The sequence below is a fragment of the Pristiophorus japonicus genome, chromosome 14 (assembly GCF_044704955.1).
Source record: "Pristiophorus japonicus isolate sPriJap1 chromosome 14, sPriJap1.hap1, whole genome shotgun sequence".
NCBI classification, from domain to species: domain Eukaryota; kingdom Metazoa; phylum Chordata; class Chondrichthyes; family Pristiophoridae; genus Pristiophorus; species Pristiophorus japonicus.
Window position 1 is genome coordinate 108,517,583 of NC_091990.1, and position 18,316 is coordinate 108,535,898.

Here is an 18,316-nt window from a genome sequence, read left to right on the forward strand (position 1 = left end):
CCCAGCCTCCACAGCTCTCTGGGGCAGAGAATTCCACAGATTCACGACCCTGTGAGAGAAGAAATTCCTCCTCATTTATATTTTAAATGTGCGACCCCTTATTCTCAAACTATGCCCCCTCGTTCTAGATTCCCCCACGAGGGGAAACATACACCGATTATCTCTGCAGCCACCTCTTTTAGAACCCTAGGATGTAGGCCATCAGATCCAGGGGATTTTCCGGCTTTTACAGAAGAACATAAGGGGCCTGAAATTCCGGTCGGGGGCTTCATTCGGATGAGCGCCTCCAAGCTGAGAATTTTAACGAAATTACCAGTTGTTCCTGGAGGTGCCTGGGATTCCGGTGGGGAGGTCTTCTCTTCCTGCACTGAGGAGCGCGCTCCCGTCCTCCAAGTTCCCTTGCAGAAGATGCAGTCACGTGTGACTGCTCAGCCAATCAGGTACAGTATTGCACAGCTTTCTCATTAATAGCAATGGAAACTTGGTATCTACAAGTTCTCATTGGGTTTTTTTTCTCATTAATAGCAAACACACGAAACATCATATAACAAAAAATAATAAAAAATAAAAAACACACCTCACATAATTAAAATTAATTGAAATTAAAGTTAATGAGTTCAATTTTCCCCAATGCCGTTTTTTGGCATACTTGAAGAGCTACGCCCATTTTTTTTGGGCCCAACTACGCCAAAACAAAATCATTCAAGTTTCCCCGTTTGAATTGTTGATTTTGGCGCCGCCTAGCCTGTCCTTTAGCTTTGGGGGTGGAGCCTAAGATCTGCTCCAAAAAGACTGGGTTGCCAGGGTAACAAGGGACACACTGCTGAGGCTGGAAAGTGAAACATACAACACATTCTGGCCAGCTCACAGCAACCTGCACAAGCACATTGCACATTGCAGCAACATTCCAGCCTCCCTCCCACCCCTAGCCGCTCCAAACCCCGGCCGAAAGGCCTTCTCCCCCACTCTCCCCCTCTCTCTCCTCTCCCCCTCTCTCTCCCGCTCCCTCTCTCTCTCCTCTCCCTCTCCCCCTCTCTCTCTCCTCTCCCCCTTTCTCTCTCACCCTCTCTCTATCCCTCTCTCTCTCCCTCTCCCCCTCTCTCCCTCTTTTTCCTCTCCCCCTCTCTCTCTCTCCCTCTCCCCCTCTCTCTCTCTCCTCTCTCTCTCCTCTCCCCCTCTCTCTCCTCTCCCACTCTCTCTCCCCCTCTCTCTCTCCCTCCCCCCCTCCCTCCTCCCCCTCCCTCTCCCCCTCCCCCCCTCCCTCTCTCCCTCTCCCCCTCCCTCTCCCTCTCCCTCTCCCCCCCCTCTCCCTCTCCCTCTCCCCCTCTCGCTCCTCTCCCTACCTCTCCCCCGCTGATGTCCGGGCCGTGGAACTGCATCTGCTGCGCCGATTTTGTTAACTGCCCAGAAGTTTTTCCAGAGCGGTCACATACGCTGTCCTAAGAAACATTGGAAAAAATCAGAGCTGGCCAAACTTGCTTAAATGACCAGAACTGGCGCGGATGGCAGCTAAAAAAATCCTACCTAAGTAAATTACGCTAGCGCAGAAACTTTGGGGAAACTTGGAGATTTGAACTTACTCCAAAATAAAATGGTGCACGCCAAAAAAAAGGGCGCAGATAATTGGGGAAAATTGAACCCAATAAATGTGTTTTAAAAAATATATATTTTTCCAAATTTTTTTTAAACTTTTGTAGTTAGGGTTGAAAATAAACTTACCTTAGTGGGCAGGGTTTTTAACATAAAAATGTGTTTTGAAATTTTATTTTTATGTTTTTTATATGTTTTAAAACTCTTACGCTGGTAAAAGTAAGCTATGCGCTTGCTTTTACCAGGTGCAAGAGTTTGAAGGACATTCACTGGGCAAGAGCTGGGTAAATATCACAATCTTGTCCATGCGAATGTCCTCACTGCCAAGATGCAGAGGATCTGTCAAACCAGAACTTGACACGTCGGAAAAGCTGGTTTTCGGCACATGTGCATTGCGCGCCGAAAACCGGCTTTTGCGATGCCTTCCGCACGGACTCGGGGAGGCCGGAATATCAGGCCAAATAACATAAGGAATAGGAGCAGGAGTAGCCTATTCGGCCCCTCGAGCCTGCTGCTCCATTCAATGAGATCAAGGCTGACCTTCGACCTCAACACCTTCCTACACTATCCCCATAATCCCTTGATGCCCTTTGTAGGGGGTGGTGGGTCTGTCCGCTTGCCTTCCTGACCGGAGCGGTTGCGAGTTGCTCCTATTCCCTGGTTCTCGAGTTTGGATTTATTAATCAGGGTATAATGAAGTGCAGCAGACAACTGTTTTGTACAAGAAAGCAAATAACACAAATACACTCCAATAAAACGGTAAAATCTTATATAAAGGTTCTAAACAATGGGGAATACTTTATTACAGGTAATAAACACAACAGAAATACCTCCCACCTCCCACTCACTCTCTAACTAGGTCAAACTCTAGGGCTCCAGGGATTCATGCTCACCAGATCCTTCCTTTGACAGTTGGGCTGTTTCACGGTTTCGGAGTTCCTTGGTGAAAGCCGGTTTGCCTTGCCGTACTCCAGACGTGGTAGAAGACCTCTGCTGCGTATTGAAACCAGTTGGGTTGAGTCCGCTGATGCGGTTAGACGCGTTTTGGATTTATCTTGGGTGAGTACCCAATTTCCTTTGTTAGCAATAGGGTTTTAAGTTCTTTAGGTAATTTCTACTGGATAGTCTAGGCCTACCAAGTCAGTTGGTATTTATGTTCCACTGATTGTTTTTTGACGTTCTTTTCTCCGATGTCGCGATGTTTCTTCCTGTGGTTTCTCGCCGTGTGCTCTCGATCTTGTTGTTCCGAAGTGCTTGGTCAGAAAAGTTTTCCTGTGGTGGTCAGAACAGTTCTTCCTGTGATGGTCAGAATAGAGTAGTTCTCTTGTGAGGGTCAGAATAGAATTGCTCTCTTGGTACGTTGGCCCTCAATTATACTCTGAGAGGCTGCTTAATCTTCGCGCCAAATCTAATGTTTCTTTTGTTTGAGTTTTGCTGCCCCTTGATTTTTAAGTGGTCTTCTTTGTATAAGTTTTGGCGGGCTCACTAACTGAAACTTGATTAAATGTTTTAATCTGGCGTTGATAGACTTTGGGATTGTGATACTCCTTATTTATGAGCTAATGAGCTCTTGTCCATTGTGATAGCACTGCTTTGCTTCGGGAAGTCTGGGCTGAGCCAGATATTTCTATGCATGTTGAAAAAGGTGTTGGAATATGTATGTGACATTTGGGTCCTGTTTCTTCAGTGGTCGATTGTTTAAATGCTAATGTTTTCTGGGAGCCTGACTGGTTAAACAGCTCCCCCAGACAAACTGATTAGCTACAATATCCAAATTCTAAATCCCACCTCTCTGTTTCTGCAGCTTTTCCCCACAGGCCCAAACATGTCTTTTAAAATCCCAAACTTGGTTAAAACTTGTAATTTCTTCCATATGCATTTTAGGATCCCAAACTTTCTGTTTAATAGCCCAAAATTGAATTTCCTTTTCAGTGAGTCCAAACACTGGGAGGTTTCCACGAATTTTGGAATCTTACACTTTAATATTTAAAATTCCTTTATTCACACAATATTATAGTCTCATTAGTTCCTCTAGTACTTTTTCTCTACTTATATTAATTACGTTAAGTTCCTCACCCTCATTAGACCTTTGGTTCCCCACCATTTTTGATAAGCTGCCCAATCACTTTAATTTGAGATATTTGGAGTGGCTTGAAAACTGAATCAGTTCCTTTGGGAAAGCAAAATCCAAAAATAATTTGCATGATCCTGATTTCACTTTCTCTCCCCTGCTCCTGCGGTCGGCCCAAAGCATTGCCTCTGAAATCCTTGAAGGTAACACTGACTTTGGTGTGTTGAATATTAAATGGCCCACACACAATCGGACAGTGTCCCGATTGTGACATTTCTACTCCTGCATCGGTGGGTAGGGGTCGCCAACCCTCCAGGACTGCCCTGGAATCTTCAGGAATTGAAGTGATCTCCAGGACAGTGCTGGGAGCAAAAACCCGGGAGAAAAAGTCACATTAAAGAAATTTTTTTTTTTTCATTTTCTTTAAAACAGTTTTATATATTTGCTGTAATACTATTGGAGGTTGGGGGAAAAAGGTGTGTTTGACTGAAAGCCTAGAATCACCCAATGGGGTTTCGGAGAGCCTGCTCATTTTCCGATTGGCCTGTGGTAAGGCGGGGCGCCACAATGATGGATAAGTCGGGCGGCCAATGGTGGGAGTGTGGGAGTGGGGCCGGTTGGAGGCAGAAGATCATGTGATGAAACCTCCAGGAATCCGTCCAACCAGAGTGGGCGACCCTGGAACCGAGCAACCTGTCCACCGTTGGACACTATGATTGGTCCACAAACCCAGGGACTGAACCAAGCGTTTAAGCTGTGTGAGGAAAGGGGTCAGAGAATACTATCTCACTGGTCCACATAGTACATCTGCATTCAGATCAATAGGGAATGTTGCGTGGCAACAGTACTGAGAATCTAAATCAGAGACAGCTGAACTACATGTTAGTCATAGGCAGTCCCTCGAAATCGAGGAAGACTTGCTTCCACTCTAAAAGTGAGTTCTCAGGTGACTGATCAGTTCAATGCAGGAATTACAGTCTCTGTCACAGGTGGAACAGACAGTTGTTGAAGGAAAGGGTGGCACGCTCCTTGCGCTTGTTTTCTGCATGCTCTCGGCGACGAGACTCGAGGTGCTCAGCGTCCTCCTGGATACACTTCCTTCACTTAGGGCGGTTTTTGGCCAGGGATTCCCAGGTGTCGGTGGGGATGTTGCATTTTATCAAAGAGGCTTTGAGGGTGTCCTTGAACCGTTTCCTCTGCCCACCTGGGGCTCGCTTGCCGTGTAGGAGTTCCGAGTAGAGCGCTTGCTTTGGGAATCTTGTGTCAGGCATGCGAACAATGTGGCCCGCCCAACGGAGCTGATTGAGTGTGGTTAGTGCTTCGATGCTGAGGATGTTGGCCTGATTGAGGATGCTAACGTTGGTAAATCTGTCCTCCCAGGGGATTTGCATGATCTTGCGGAGACAATGTTGGTGGTATTTCTCCAGCGATTTGAGCAGTCTACTGTATATGTTCCACATCTCTGATCCATACAGGAGGGCGGGTATCACTACAGCCCTGTAGATCATGAGCTTGGTGGCAGATTTGATGGCCGGATCTGTGAACACTCGTTTCCTCAGCCGAAGGCTGCGTTGGCACACTGGAGGCAGTGTTGAACCTTGACATCGATGTCTGCCATTGCTGATAATAGGCTCCTGAGGTATGGAAAGTGGTCCATGTTGTCCAGAGCCACGCTGTGGATCTTGATGACTGGGGGGCAGTGCTGTGTGATGGGGTCAGGTTGGTGGAAGACATTTGTCTTACAGATGTTTAGTGTAAGGCCCATGCTTTCGTACGCCTCAGTGAAGATGTTGACGATGACTTGGAGTTCAGCCTCCAAATGTGCACAGACGCAGGCGTCGTCCACGTACTGTAGTTCGACGACAGAGGTTGGGATGGTCTTGGATCTGGCTTGGAGATGACGAAGGTTGAACACGTTCCCACTGGTTCTGTGGTTTAGTTCCATTCCAGCGGGGAGCTTGTTGATTGTGAGGTGGAGCATTGCAGCAAGGAAGATCGAGAAGAGGGTTGGTGCGATGATGCGGCACTGCTTGATACTGGTGCGAGCAGCGTCGGTGAGGCGAGCGTGGGGAGGCCTATAAAGGCCCAATGTCAGCAGGAGACGGGAGTGCGAGCAGCGTCGGTGAGGCGAGCGTGGGGAGGCCTATAAAGGCCCAACGTCAGCAGGAGACGGGAGTGCGAGCAGCGTCGGTGAGGCGAGCGTGGGGAGGCCTATAAAGGCGTGCTTGTGCAGCTGCAGCAGGGAGGCACAAAAGAAGTAGAAAGAAATTGAAAGGTGACGTCACAGCCAAAGGGGTAAGTGATTGGCTGGTGATTGGTAAGTAGCTTTTCTTTTTTCTTTTCTATATCAGTAAGTAACCTTCAGCATTGTTGTTGCCAATTTAAGCTAATCTAGGGGTTAAGTCATGGCAGGAGAGCTCGGACACATGTTATGCTCCTCCTGTACTATGTGGGAACTCAGGGACGCTTCCGGTGTCCCTGACGACTATGTGTGCGGGAAGTGTATCCACCTCCAGCTCCTGACGGTCTGCAATGCGGAACTGGAGCTGTGGGTGGATTCACTCTGGAGCATGCACGATGCTGAGAATGATGTGAATAGCACATTTAGTGAGTTGGTCTCACTGCAGGTACAGGGTACACAACCAGATAGGGAATGGAAGACCACAGGAAGAGCAGTGCAAGGAAGGTAGTGCAGGGATCCCCTCCGGTCATCCCCCTGCAAAACAGATACATCGCTTTTGGTACTGTTGAGGGGGATGACTCATCAGGGGAGGGCAGCAGCAGCCAAGTTCATGGCACCATGGCGGGCTCTGCTGCACAGGAGGGCAGGAAAAAGAGTGGGAGAGCAATAGTGATAGGGGATTCAATTGTAAGGGGAATAGATAGGCGTTTCTGTGGCCGCAACTGAGACTCCAGGATGGTATGTTGCCTCACTGGTGCAAAGGTCAAGGATGTCTCGGAGCGGGTGCAGGACATTCTGAAAAGGGAGGGTGAATAGCCAGTTGTCGTGGTGCATATAGGTACCAACAATATAGGTAAAAAATGGGATGAGGTCCTACGAGATGAATTTAGGGAGCGAGGAGTTAAATTAAAAAGTAGGACCTCAAAAGTAGTAATCTCAGGATTGCTACCAGTGCCACGTGCTAGTCAGAGTAGGAATCGCAGGATAGCTCAGATGAATATGTGGCTTGAGGAGTGGTGTAGAAGGGAGGGATTCAAATTCCTGGGGCATTGGAACCTGTTCTGGGGGAGGTGGGACCAGTACAAACCGGACCATCTGCACCTGGGCAGGACTGGAACCAATGTCCTAGGAGGTGTGTTTGCTAGTGCTGTTGGGGAGGAGTTAAACTAATATGGCAGGGGGATGGGAACCTATGCAGGGAGACAGAGGGAAATAAAATGGAGTCAGAAGCAAAAGATAGAAAGCAGAATAGTAAAAGTGGTGGGCAGAGAAACCCAAGGCAAAAAACAAAAAGGGCCACATTACAGCAAAATTCTAAAGGGGCAAGGTGTGTTAAAAAGACAAGCCTGAAGGCTCTGTGCCTCAATGTGAGGAGTATTCGGAATAAGGTGGACAAATTAACTGCGCAGATAGCAGTTAACGGGTATGATGTGATTGGCATTATGGAGACATGGCTCCAGGATGACCAAGGCTGGGAACTCAACATCCAGGGGTATTCAGCAATTAGGAAGGATAGACAGAAAGGAAAAGGAGGCGGGGTGGTGTTGCTGGTTAAAGAGGAAATTAATGCAATAGTAAGGAGGGACATTAGCCTGGATGATGTGGAATCGGTATGGGTGGAGCTGCGAAATTCCAAAGGACAGAAAACGCTAGTGGGAGTTGTGTACAGACCACAAAACAGTAATAGTGAGTTTGGGGACAGCATCAAACAAGAAATAAGGGATGTGTGCGATAAAGGTACAGCAGTTATCATGGGTGACTTTAATCGACATATAGATTGGGCTAACCACACTGGTAGCAATGCGGTGGAGGAGTGTATTAGGGATGGTTTTCTAGACCAGTATGTCGAGGAACCAACTAGAGGGCTGGCCATCCTAGACTGGGTGATGTGTAATGAGATGGGACTAATTAGCAATCTTGTTGTGCGAGGCCCCTTGGGGAAGAGTGACCATAATATGGTAGAATTCTTTATTAAGATGGAGAGTGACACAGTTAATCGGAAACTAGGGTCCTGAACTTAAGGAAAGGTAATTTCGACGGTATGAGGCGTGAATTGGCTCGAATAGACTGGCAAAGGATACTTAAAGGGTGGTCTGTGGATAAGCAATGGCAAACATTTAAAGTTCACATGGATGAACTTCAGCAATTGTACATCCCTGTCTAGAGTAAAAAATAAAACGGGGAAGGTGGCTCAACCATGGCTAACAAGGGAAATTAAGGATAGTGTTAAAGCCAAGGAAGAGGCATATAATTTAGCTAGAAAAAGCAACAAACCTGAGGACTGGGAGAAATTTAGAATTCAACAGAGGAAGACTAAGGGTTTAATTAAGAGGGGGAAATAGAGTACGAGAGGAAGCTTGCAGGGAACATAAAAGCTGACTGCAAAAGCTTTTATAAATATGTGAAGAGAAAAAGATTAGTAAAGACAAACGTAGGTCCCTTGCAGTCGGATTCAGGTGAATTTATAATGGGGAATAAAGAATTGAATAAATACTTTGGTTCTGTCTTCATGAAGGAAGACACAAATAACCTTCTGATTGTACTAGGGTCAGTAGGTCTAGTAAGAAGGAGGGACAGTAGGTCTAGTAAGAAGGAGGAACTGAAGGATATCCTTATTAGGCGGGAAATTGTGTTAGGGAAACTAATGGAATTGAAGGCCGATAAATCCCTGGGGCCTGATAGTCTGCATCCCAGAGTGCTTAAGGAAGTGGCCCTAGAAATAGTGGATGCATTGGTGATCATTTTCCAACAGTCTATCGACTCTGTGGATCAGTTCCTATCGACTGGAGGGTAGCTAATGTAAGACCACTTTTTAAAAAGGGAGGGAGAGAGAAAGCGGGTAATTATAGACTGGTTAGCTTGACATCAGTAGTGGGGAAAATGTTGGAATCAATCATTAAAGATGAAATAGCAACGCATTTGGAAAGCAATGACAGGATCGGTCCAAGTCAGCATGGATTTACGAAAGGGAAATCATGCTTGACGAATCTTCTGGAATTTTTTGAGGATGTAACTAGCAGAGTGGACAAGGGAGAACCAGTGGATGTGGTGTATTTGGACTTTCAAAATGCTTTTGACAAGGTCTCGCACAAGAGATTGGTGTGCAAAATCAAAGTATTGGGAGCAATGTACTGATGTGGATAGAGAACTGGTTGGCAGACAGGAAGCAGAGAGTAGGGATAAACGGGTCCTTTTCAGAATGGTAGGCAATGCCTAGTGGAGTGCCACAGGGCTCAGTGCTCCTTCCAGTGGGTCCTGACTGCCTCAGTGTCCTTGATGAGTGTCTCCCTGTCCTTGGCCAACAGTGGGGTTGGACCTTGGGTGCTTGGGCCGCAGGTGGTCTTGACTGCGGTAAAGAATCCTCGCACATGATGGCTGTCGGCCAGCTGCTGAATCTCCTGTGATTTCTCCACCTAACATCTATTCCTTAGGTCGCGGGATTTTTGTTGGACCTCGGCCTTAATTTACAGAATTAGACCGGGGCTTAGAGGATTCAGTTATGAGGACAGGTTGCATAAACATGGCTTGTGTCAGCTGTGGCTCAGTGGGTAGCACTCTCACCTCTGAGTCAGAAGGTTGTGGGTTCAATTCCCACTCCAGAGACTCGAACACAAAATCTAGGCTGACACTCCCGGTGCAGCACTGAAAGAGTGCCACACTGTTGGAGGAACAGTGCTGAGGGAGTGCCGCACTGTCGGAGAGGCAGTACGGAAGGAACGCTATACTGTGGGAGGGGCAGTACTGAGGGAGCGCTGCACCGTCAGAGGGGCATTATTGAGAGAGCGTTGCACTGTTGGAGGGGCAGTACTGAGGGAGGGGCAGTTCTGAGGGAGCGCTGCACTGTCGGAGGAGCTGTACTGAGGGAGTTCTGCACTGTTGGAGAGGCAGTACTGCGGGAGTTCTGCACTGTCAGAGGGGCACTACTGAGGGAACAGATGAGGAGCCTGGTCTTCAGTCGTCTTAAATCCCCTTGCCACTGGACCAAGACCTCGCTCCGTCAAGTCTGTGAAGTAGCTGGTGTGCAACAGCCACACCATGTTAAAAAAATTCATGCACAGGCATCTTCCACCATTTAAACTGAGTTCATCGGTTATCTGAGTACTCATTTTTAGTACGGAAGCAAGTCATCCTCGACCCCGAGGGACTGCCTATGATGATGATGATGACTGAGGGAGTGCTGCACTGTTGGAGGTGCCGTCTTTCAGATGAGATGTTAAACAGAGGCCCTCTCGGGTGGATGTAAACGATCCCTTGGCATTCTTTCAAAGAAGAGCAGGGGAGTTATCCCTGGGCCAATATCTATCCCTCAATCAACATCACTAAATAAAACCGATTATCTGCTCATTTATCACATTGCTGTTTGTGGGAGCTTGCTGTGTGCAAGTTGGCGGCAGCTTTTCCTACTTTACAATAGTGGCTATATTTTAATTGTCCTTGAAGTGCTTTGGGACGTTCTGAGGTCACGAAAAATGGCATATAAATGCAAGACTTTATTTGTATTCTCTTGAATTTAGAAGATTGAGGCGTGATCTGATTGAGCTTTTAAAAATGTTAAGGATAGATACAGAGAAAAAATTTCCTCTGGTGGGGGAATCAGATACAAGGGGCCACAATCTTAAAATTAGAGATATTTCATAGGCAGTCCCTCGAAATCGAGGAAGACTTGCTTCCACTTTAAAAATGAGTTCTTACAGTCCAATACGGAAATTACAGTCTCTGTCACAGGTGGGACAGACAGCCGTTGAAGGAAAGGGTGGGTGGGACAGGTTTGCCGCATGCTCCTTCCGTTGCCTGAGCTTGCTTTCTGCATGCACTCTCAGCGCCCTCCCGGATGCACTTCCTCCACTTAGAGCGGTCTTTGACCAGGGACTCCCAGATATTGATGGGGATGTTGCATTTTATCAAGGAGGCTTTGAGGGTATCCTTGAAACGTTTCCTCTGCCCTCCTTGAGCTCGCTTGCCATGTAGGAGTTCCGAGTAGAGCGCTTGCTTTGGGAGTCTGTTGTCATGTCGGAAACGTGGCAGCTACTCTACGCACTGGTCATTATCTCATTGCTGTTTGTGGGACCTTGCTGTGCTCAAATTGGCTGGCACGTTTCCCACATTACATCATACCTCAAAAATACTTCATTGGCTGTAAAGCACTTTGGGACGTTCTGAGGTGGTGAAAGGCGCTATATAAATGCAAGTCTTTCTTTCTTGGTTTGTATTGATTGACAATAGTTCTTTTCTGGCAACGGAGTCTAAGGCAAGAGAGCGATTAATACTTCAGTAATTGTGTGTGTGCATTTTCAGGAGACTGGAAAGGTGCGATGAAATGGAGACTGTTTGCCCGGTGCATTCGATGCAGGAACCTGCCTTGGCTCATCTTGCTCCTGGCCGCCATCTTGGCCCTCCATTACAGAGCGGACATTCACTGCTCCCGGGTAAGGGGAGAGGATATCATGGTACCATGCACTGGAAGGGCCAGCACAGCTTGCTTCTGAAACAGCTAAGCAATTAAACGTAGAAAAGTGAGAGATCGGAAATAAAAATAGGGAATGCTGAAAATGCTCAGCGCATGTGAAAAAAGAAAAGTGAGTCAGTGTATCGGGAGCAACTAAGTTGTGACTAAGGGTCGAGACAGAATGAACTTACATTTATATAGTGCCATTGAACCACTATTGGAGGAATAGCCACTGTTAGAACATAAGAATTTGGAGCAGGAGTGGGCATCACAGCCCCTCAAGCCTGATCCGCCATTCAATAAAATCATGGCTGATCTTTGACCTCAACTTCACTTTCCCACCCAATCCCATATCCCTTGATTCTCCTATAGTCCATTTGAATAGACTCATCAACTGAGCATCCACAGCCCTTTGGGGTAGATAGTTTAAAAGACTTAATTGGCACCCCATCCACCACCTTCAACATTCACTCCCTCCACCACCAGCGCACCATGGCTGCAGTGTGTACCGTCTACAAGATGCACTGCAGCAACTCGCCAAGGCTTCTTCGGCAGCACCTCCCAAACGCGCGACCTCTACCACCTAGAAGGACAACGGTACCAGGCGCATAGGAACACCACCACCTCCACGTTCCTCTCCAAGTCACACACCATCCTGACTTGGAAATATATAACTGCTCCTTCATCGTCGCTGGGTCAAAAACCTGGAAGTCCCCCTTTCCCCCTCGAACAGCACTGTGGGAGTACCTTCACCACACGGACTGCAGCGATTCAAGAAGGCGGCTCACCACCACCTTCTCGAGGGCCATTAGGGATGAGCAATAAATGCCGGCCTTGCCAGCGATGCCTACATCCCATGAACAAATATAAAACAAAATTTCCCAACGATTGATGTCAGACTAACTGGCCTGTAGTTCCCTGTTTTCTTGCTCCCTCCTTTCTGAATTTATGACCTACCAATCCATTTTGTGCACAGCAAGCTCCCACAAACAATAAATAAATGAATGAAAAGCAAAACACTGCAGATGCTAGAATTAGAACATAAGAACATAAGAAATAGGAGCAGGAGTAGGCCACCTGGCTACTCAAGCCTGCTCCGCCATTTAATAAGATCATGGCTGATCTGATCATGGACTCAGCTCCACTTCCCTGCCTGCTTCCCATGACCCTTTATTACCTTATCGCTCAAAAATCTGTCTATCTCCGCCTTAATTATATTCAATGACCCAGCCTCCACAGCTCTCTGGGGCAGAGAATTCCACAGATTTACAACCCTCTGAGAGAAGAAATTCCTCCTCACCTCAGTTTTAAATGGGCGGTCCCTTATTCTGAGACTATGGGCTCAATTTTGCCCAAGCCCGTTTTCTGGCGCATTGCCAGAGTTACGCCGGGTTTTTAGTTCCAGAAATGTGGCAGAAATAATTGTACTAACTTTTCCTGATCTTTAAACTGCAATCCGGAGCCACGCAGCGTGGCCAGTCGCCTAGGGGGTGGAGCCTGCTGTCTGCGCCAAAAAACGCAGCCGGGCCTTCTGCGCATGCGCGGGAAAAAAACGTATGTTTTTGATGTCGCTGCAATGGACGCGCATGCGCAGTACAGCTCCGAGTTTAGCTCAGCTTTAAAAGTCGATGGAATCAGTCTGCTGGAACTGGGGAGTTGGATCCGTTGTTAGACTGAATGCTGATTCGTCCCAGCACACTGCAGGCTGTCTGTGAGTCTGTGTCCCAATTTTATAAGTTTACTAATTTATACTTTTTTAAACTATATTTAACTTGTCTGGGGGAAGAAGTTGATTTAATGCCGCTTTTAAAATTGGTGGGGATCTGCTGCTTATTTACTGCTGTTGAATCGACTGTTCGTCTGCTGCTGCTTGTTGGAGCCTGTCTGTATCCGGCCGAAACCGTCGATTATTATTTTTTATAATTTAAATTTTTATATGGCTCCACCCTTTAATTATTATAACTTTTAGGACAATCAGAGCAGACTTATTTCTTGTTTTATCGGGATAAATTTGTAATCGGACGGAGAAGGTGCCTAGATCGAAGATCTTACTGTCTCCGGGAGAGGGCGGCAACCTCCGATAACGTGGCAAAATATATTTAATTGGACCGAAGGAGTTTAACTGTTAGTTCTCCCTACTTAATTCCAAGCTTGCCGATCCGTCTGCTCCCTCCCCTGCTGACCCTGACTCCGAGTGTCCTCCCAGTCCGTTCCCCGCCCTAGCCCAGGCCGAATGGCCTCCGATTTATTTACCTGCGCAGATTTCTTTACATCTCTGTAAGGGTTTTCTGGAGAGGCCACATACATTGGCCTAAGCAGAAATAGAGTAACTATCAGCTGGCCAAAGGTCCCTAAATGGCCAGAATTGGCGTAGGTGGCTGGTTATGCCCCCTTTGGATGAAAAAAAACTTACCTAAAAAAATCATAACTAAATGAGTTACGCTGGTGCAAATTGATTGGGGAAACTGTGGATTTTTAAGTTAGGCCAGAAAAAGCAGCCTGCTCAAAAAAAACGGTACAAATCACTGGGGAAAATTGAGCCCTATGTCCCCTAGTTTTAGTTTCCCCTATGAATGGAAATATCCTCTCTGCATCCACCTCATTATCTTATATGTTTTGATAAGATCACCTCTCATTCTTTTGAACTCCAATGAATATAGGCCCAAACTACTTAACCTATCTTCATAAGTCAACCCCCTCATCTCTGGAATCAACCTAGTGAACCTTCTCTGAACAGCCTCCAATGCAAGTATATCCTTAATATACGGAGACCAAAACTGTACTCTAGGTGTGGCCTCACCAATACCCTGTACAGTTGTAGCAGGACTTCTCTGCTTTTATACTCTATCCCCCTTGCAATAAAGGCCAACATTCCATTTGCCTTCCTGATTACTTGCTGTACCTGCATACTAACTTTTTGTGTTTCATGCACAAGGACCCCCAGGCCCCCCTGTACTGCAGCACTTTGCAATTGTTCTCCATTTAAATTATAATTTGCTTTTCTATTTTTTCTGCCAAAGTGGATAACCTCACATTTTCCCACATTATACTCCCATCTGCCAAATTTTTGCCCACTCAATTAGCCTGTCTATATCACTTTGCAGATTTTTTGTGTCCTCCTCACAATTTGCTTTCCCACTCATCTTTGTATCATCAGCAAACTTGCTTACATTATACTCGGTCCCTTCATCCAAGTCATTAATATAGATTGTAAATAGTTGAGGCCCCATCACCGATCCCTGCGGCACCCCACTAGTTACTGTTTGCCAACCGGAAAATGACCCATTTATCCCGACTCTCTGTTTTCTGTTAGTTAGCCAATCCTCTATCCATGCTAATATATTACCCCCAACCCCGTGAACTTTTATCTTGTACAGTAACCTTTTATGTGGCACCTTATTGAATGTCTTCTGGAAATCCAAATACACCACATCCATTGGTTCCCCTTTATCCACCCTTGTTACATCCTCAAAGAACTCCAGCAAATTTGTCAAACATGATTTCCCTTTCATAAAACCATGCTGACTCTGCTTGATTGAATTATGCTTTTCCAAATGTCCTGCAATGCTTCCTTAATAATAGACTCCAGCATTTTCCCAATGACTGTTCTTAGGCTAACTGGTCTATAGGTTCTTGCTTTTTGTCTGCCTCCTTTATTAAATAGAGGCGTTACATTTACGGGATTCCAATCCGCTGGGACCGCTGCAGAATCCAGGGAATTTTGGTAGATTACAACCAATGCATCCATTATCTCTGCAGCCACTTCTGTTAAGACCCTAGGATGTAAGCCATCAGGTCCAGGGGACTTGTCTGCCTTTAGTCCCATTACTTTACCGAGTACTACTTCATTAGTGATCGTGAGTGTATTAAGTTCATCCTTCCCTATAGCCCCTTGATTATCCACTAATGGTATATTTTTAGTGTCTTCTACTGAGAAGACCGATACAAAATATTTGTTCAACGTCTCTGCCATTTCCCTGTTCCCCATTATTAATTCCCCAGTCTCATCCTCTTGGGGACCAACATTTACTTTAGTCACTCTTTTCCTTTCTTTGTACCTGTAGAAACTCTTACTATTTGTTTTTATATTTCGTGCTCGTTTACTTTCATAATCTATCTTCCCTCTCTTTATCATTTTTTTAGTCACTCTTTGCTGGCTTTTAAAAGTTTCCCAATCCTCTGGCCTCCCACTAGTTTTGGCCACATTGTATGCCTTTGTTTCCAATTTGATACCATTTCTTATTTCCTTATTTAGATGGTTATCACTTCTCTTGCAGTTTTTCCTTCTCATTGGGATATATTTTTGTTGCGAGTTATGAAATATCTCTTTAAATGTCTGCCACTGCTCATCAACCATCCAATTCTGAAATAAAAACAGAAAATGGTGGAAATACTCAGCGGGTTAGGCAGCATCTGTGAGAGAAACAGAGTTAATGTTTCAGGATGGTGACCCTTCATTAGAACAACATCTTACAGCGCCTTTAATGTAATAAAACATCCCATGGCGCTTCACAGGAGCGAGAATCAAACAAAATTGGACACCGAGCCACATAAGGAGATCTTAGGATCGATGAGCAAAAGCTTGGTCATAGAGGTAGGTTTTAAGGAGCCCCTTAAAGGAGGAGCGAGAGAGGGGTGGAGGACAGAGAGATAGAGGCAGAGAGGTTTAGGGAGGGAATTTTACACTTTAGGGCTTTGGCAGCTGAAGGCACGGCCGTCAATGGTGGATTGATTAAAATCGGGGATGCGCAAGAGGCCAGAACTGGGAAAAGTTCGAGATGTAACAGGTTTTAAGGAAGTGCAGAGGCAGCGAAAGGGGAGGAAATAACAAACGGGAATGTCTGTGATTGGGTGGAAGGCAGGAGAGAGTAAATGACAAAAGGGATGATGGTGCAACAACAACAACCACAACAACTTGTATTTATATAGCGCTTCTAATGTAGTGATACGTCCCAAGGCACTTCACAGGAGTATTATGAGATAAAATTTTGACACCGAGCCGCATAAGGAGAAATTAGGGCAGGTGAGCAAAAGCTTGATAAAAGAGGTAGGTTTTAAGGAGCGTCTTGAAGGAGGAAAGAGAGGTAGAGAGGCGGAGAGGTTTAGGAAGGGAGTTCCAGAGCTTGGGGCCTAGGGAACAGAAGGCACGGCCACCGATGGTTGAGTGATTATAATCAGGGGTGCTCGGGAGGGCAGAATTTGAGGAGCGCAGACATCTTGTGGGGTTGTGGGGCTGGAGGAGGTTGCTGTGCGTAGCGACCCATTTTCGCCCTGGAGCGAAAATTCGGCAGCGCCCTGTGAGGCCGTCGCGGGCAATGTCGGCACCAGCCTCGCGGGTCACCGACCGGGCTCCGGTCCGCTCACGGGGTGAAAATTAAAGGGGAGGTGCGGCGTTGGCATTTTAAAATATGGCTGACTTACTGGTCGCGGCCTTGACCTCTTGAGATCGCAGGGTCCGTGCCGCCATGTTGCAGCCCGGCACTCCGCTTTGTGATGCAGGGTCCGCAGCGTGCCCTCCCCTTAACGGAAGGAGAGGGCTCTGTGTTTCCACGAGCGCTATGTGCCTCTCCGCATCGTGGAGAATTCCCGTGGTTAGTGCCCCATTGCCGCCGCCGAGAGGAAGTGGAGCACTAGACTTTGCGTTCCACTTTCTCTCGGGAGAACATTAGGCCCAATTTAGCTGCCGGGGCTAAAGCTGCTCACAGCTGGTACCGGCATGGCGGAGGAAGGAGGGGAGAGGTGGAGGAGGGGAGGGGAGGACGGGACGGGACGGGAGGGGAGGAGGGGGAGGCAGGACGGGAGGTGAGCGGATAAGTAGGGGGAAGGATTCTTTCCACCATGTCTTTTCAGACTGGAATGGTGTATGTTCGAGGCTGACACTCCCAGTGCCATGCTGAGGGAGTGCTGCACTGTTGGAGGTGCCGTCTTTCAGATGGGATGTTAAATTGAGGCCCCGTCTGCTCTTTGAGGTAAAGGATCCCATGGCACTATTTCAAAGAAGAACAGGGGAGTTATCCCTGGTGTTCTAGTCAATATTTCATCATTGTAGGCAGTCCCTCAAAATCAAGGAAGACTTGCTTCCACTCCAAAAGTGAGTTCTTAGGTGACTGTACAGTCCAATACGGGAATTACAGTCTCTGTCACAGGTGGGACAGACAGTCGTTGAAGGAAAGGGTGGGTGGGGAGTCTGGTTTGCTGAACGCTCCTTCCGCTGCCTGCCCTTGTTTTCAGCATGCTCTCGGCGACGAGACTTGAGGTGCTCAGCGTCCTCCCAGATACACTTCCTCCATTTAGGATGGTCTTTGGCCAGGGACTCCCAGGTGTCGGTGGGGATGTTGCACTTTATCAAGGAGGCCTTGAGGGTGTCCTTGTAACATTTCCTCTGTCCACCTGGGGCTCACTTGCCGTGTAGGAGTTCCGAGTAGAGTGCTTGCTTAGGGCCGTCTTGCAAACAATATGGCTCGCCCAACGGAGCTGGTCGAGTGTGGTCAGTGCTTCGATGCTGGGGATATTGGCCTGATCGAGAACACTAATGTTGGTGCATCTGTCCTCGCAGGGGATTTGGAGGATCTTGCGGAGACAACTTTGGTGATATTTCTCCAGCGATTTGAGGTGTCTACTGTATATGGTCCACGTCTCTGTGACATACAGGAGGGCGAGTATCACTACAATCCTGTAGACCATAAGTTTGTTGCCAGATTTGAGGGCCTGATCTTCGAATACTCTTTTCCTCAGACGGCCGAAGCCTGCGCTGGCGCAGTGGAGGCGGTGTTGAACCTTGACGTCGATGTCTGCCCTTGCTGATAATAGGCTCCCGCAGTATGGAAAGTGGTCCACGTTTTCCAGGGCCGCGCCGTGGATCTTGATGATTGGGGGGCAGTGCTATGTGGCGGGGTCAGATTGGTGGAGGACATTTGTGTAAGACCCATGCTTTCGTACGCCTCAGTGAAGATGTTGACGATAGTTCAGCCTCTGAATGTGCATCATCCGTGTTGGTACTGTAGCTCGATGACAGAGGATGGGACAG

General features: G+C 47.2%; 1 protein-coding gene across 2 annotated transcripts in view; it reads left to right on the forward strand.

Annotated features, from left to right (window-relative positions):
* Positions 1 to 18,316, forward strand: part of LOC139280035 (alpha-1,6-mannosyl-glycoprotein 4-beta-N-acetylglucosaminyltransferase-like) — a 61,511-nt gene that overhangs the window by 20,789 nt on the left and 22,406 nt on the right. The window contains exons 2-3 of one of the 2 annotated variants that reach the window (XM_070899477.1): positions 2,503 to 2,649; positions 11,139 to 11,269. In XM_070899477.1, coding sequence (XP_070755578.1) covers positions 11,156 to 11,269 — 114 coding nt within the window. In that variant the 5' untranslated portion in view covers positions 2,503 to 2,649; positions 11,139 to 11,155. The remainder of the gene's footprint in view (positions 1 to 2,502; positions 2,650 to 11,138; positions 11,270 to 18,316) is intronic. The other variant, XM_070899476.1, reaches the window with a different exon arrangement.